This window comes from Merops nubicus, unplaced genomic scaffold (genome assembly GCF_000691845.1).
Source record: "Merops nubicus isolate BGI_N331 unplaced genomic scaffold, ASM69184v1 scaffold25259, whole genome shotgun sequence".
In the NCBI taxonomy this organism is placed as follows: Eukaryota; Metazoa; Chordata; class Aves; order Coraciiformes; family Meropidae; genus Merops; species Merops nubicus.
Genome location: NW_008629336.1, coordinates 1 through 2,831, shown reverse-complemented (window position 1 = coordinate 2,831; position 2,831 = coordinate 1). Strand labels below are relative to the sequence as shown.

Below are 2,831 nucleotides of genomic sequence, written 5' to 3'. Positions count from 1 at the left end.
CTGCACAGGGTGGCCGGCCCGGGTTGTTTTCTGCTGTGCCTGTTGTGAAGCTGCTCCCAGCAGCAGCGTGTGGTGTGCGAGCTGTCGCTGCTGGGGCTGGTGTTCAAATAGTCCTTTGTCACTGTAGAGATGGAATAAACTTTTTCACCTCGCCGCCTCATGCCTTTCTTCGCTGGGGAAGCTGGACAGGGCTCCTCCCCTCCCCAGGGGCTCCCTGGAAGCAGCAGAGCAGCCCCAACCAGCTGCTGTGCTGCAAACTGCACGCTCACCCTGGCAGCTATTTTTAGGCGAGGTCTCCTCAGGCTCCTCACACAGTCTTGTGCTCCAAAACCTTGTGACCAGCTGCCCAGCACAGGCCCCTGCCTCAGGAACTATCCCATGCTGCTCACACACAGTTCTCTGCACGTGGGGAGCCGTTCCAGAGCAATCTGCTGTAAAACACACACACTTCCACCAAGTTATTTATTGACCTAAACGAGTAGCAGTGCTGCTTGCCCGTCCTTGGGGGCCTGCCCAGGCCTGGCAGGGAAGTGCTTGTGAGTACAACTGGCGTCATTTCCAGTAACACACGGGGGCTGGGGCTCCAGAGGCTCCCGTGGCCTCCTAGGGGGGTGCCTCTGCAGAGCTGCAGAATGTGGGCAAACAGAGCACTGCACCCACCTGGAGATTGGACCCAGCCAGAACAGAGAGCTGCTGCGTGGAGCTCGTGTGTGCTGGCTCACAGGAACAGCAGTTTTACAAAGTGTAAGGGGAAAAAAAACCCAAGTCAGGTCAAGCAAAGGGGGAAGGGGACCCTTCAGTCAACTTACAGCTCACAAAGAATCAGCCTTGAGAGTTTTTGGAAGGCTTGGGTAGGAGCAAGATAGATGACTGGAGTAGAGAACCACCCACTCAAAGCAGAGACCCTTCTCCAGCTAGCTGGATCTTCACAGACACTGTAGCTCAAACCTTTACAGACTCATTCCTGAGCCTCTAAACCCTCCCCAGGTAACCAAGCACTGAATTGGCAGCACGAGGCTTGGGCTTGAGCAGAACCACCCCTATTTTTGGAGAGGAGGCTCTTCCTGAAGTGAAGCAAAGTTCTCCCACGAGCACTCTGAACACATCCAGCACTACTGGACCAGCACTAGCTCCTTCAGAGTTCAGAAGCTGGGAAGGGCCTACGGTCAGGCTGCCTAGTGGAGCTTTCATTTCCCCTTCTGTTTCAACAAGAATGCAGAGGACAGTTACAGAGAGTGTAACAGCAACGGGACAGGCCAGGGCAGGCCAAGGGCCAGGCTGCTGCTCTGGGTGTCAGTTGGAAAGTTGTTCCACAGCTCCGCGATAAGGGACGGGCTATCTCCTCAGACTGCATTAAAAAAGGAAGTGGGTTTAAAACACTCAGCTACTGTACATTGTCTTAAGAAACCTGGAATTTAGCAACAGCACCCGAGGGGAAGAGACGGTTGTATCAACAGGCAAGTGAACCTGCCACCAGTGCCAGAGGAAGAGCAGGAGAGAGGCTGGGACGACGGCGAGCAGTGGAAGCTCTGCAGCCTTTGGCAGTTCTCCAGGGCCTGTCTGGGTGGCAGCACCAGCAGCTACACCCGTCTCTTCTCCATGGTCTGAGAAAGGAGCTCGCTCTTGGCGAGGCTCCCGCTCCCCCCAGCACTGGTGGATGCTGCTCCCCCCGGCGCTCAGCGCAGAGGACAGGGGCTTAGCAGGCAGAGCTGAGGCATTTAACAGTTTTCCTTCCCCCCTCTTGATCTTGCCTGTGCAGGAGCCCAGCAGTCAGGAGGCAAAGATCTGCCGTGAGACGGGGGCGGGGGGCGGCCTGGCCCCCAGGGGCACGTTCTCCTTGTTCTCTGAGCCCGGCTGCTGGGGCCGCTTGCGGAAGTAGCAGGCACGGCACACAGAGTGGTACTTGTCTGCTCCTCCAATCACCTCAACCTGGCAAGGACATCGGGACGGTGACTCCACAGAGCTCCGGGACCCCGGGCAGATCTCTCAGGGCCCCCCGGGTGGAGCTGCTGGGGTCCCCTGCTCCCCGGGGACTCACCTCCCGCTCCGCCCCCAGCCTCTTGGTGTAGGAGGCCTCCCGGTAGCACTCCATGCACACGGCGTTCAGCTTCACCACGCTCTCCGCCAGCGGCACCAGGTTCAGGATGCTCCCAAAGGCCTGTCCCGAGACAGCGGGGCTGTGGGATGGGCTCTCTGAGGACCCCAAAGCAGCTGCTGTGCTAAAGGAAGTGCTTTACCTTCCTCTGGAAGGTGCCGTCCAGAGCAGCAACAATGACAGTTTTCCCAGCGTTAGCCATCGTCGCACAGAACTCCACGATGTCTGGGAACTACGAGAGGTACAGAAGCAGGGTCAGGAGGAAGAAGGGGCAGCACAAGCCCAGATAGCAGCACAGGGCACTAAAAAAATCAAAGCCATGTTGCCTAGACATGGAAGGGGCTCCAGAGCCACAGCCCTCAGAAGAGGGAAGGGTTTGGCTACAGGAGCATAGCCCAGCAGCATCAAACTCTCCCAGGGCTTTTCATCCCTCTCACTCGTACAGAGGACTCAGACCTTCCTCTGCCTCCTACAGCACCCCCCAGGCCTGCCCTGGCCGTGCACTTACAAACTGCCCCTCGTCGATGCCGATGACGGCAGAGCCCAGCGCCTCCTGGTAGACGTCCTTGAGGAGGCAGGCCGGCAGCGCCTCCATGGTGCTCCTGGGGGGAAGGCGGAGCGGGTGAGCCAGGCTGCGTGGCCGCTGGCCCCGTTCCCGCGGCCCTAGGGACTCGCCTGTCGTGCGTGGAAAGGCCGGTGCCGCCGTAGCGCGTGTCCTTGGCGTACTTCACCAGCA

General features: G+C 58.8%; 1 protein-coding gene across 1 annotated transcript; it reads right to left on the bottom strand.

Annotated features, from left to right (window-relative positions):
* Window positions 1-1,770: 1,770 nt before the first annotated feature.
* On the bottom strand, window positions 1,771-2,826 carry TK1 (thymidine kinase 1, soluble; the record flags this gene model as incomplete). The annotated part of the gene is made up of 5 exons (XM_008946971.1): window positions 1,771-1,929; window positions 2,039-2,158; window positions 2,238-2,327; window positions 2,604-2,697; window positions 2,771-2,826. Coding segments are annotated over 5 exons (519 nt in total), but the record flags the coding sequence as incomplete, so codon positions are not given.
* Window positions 2,827-2,831: the final 5 nt, after the last annotated feature.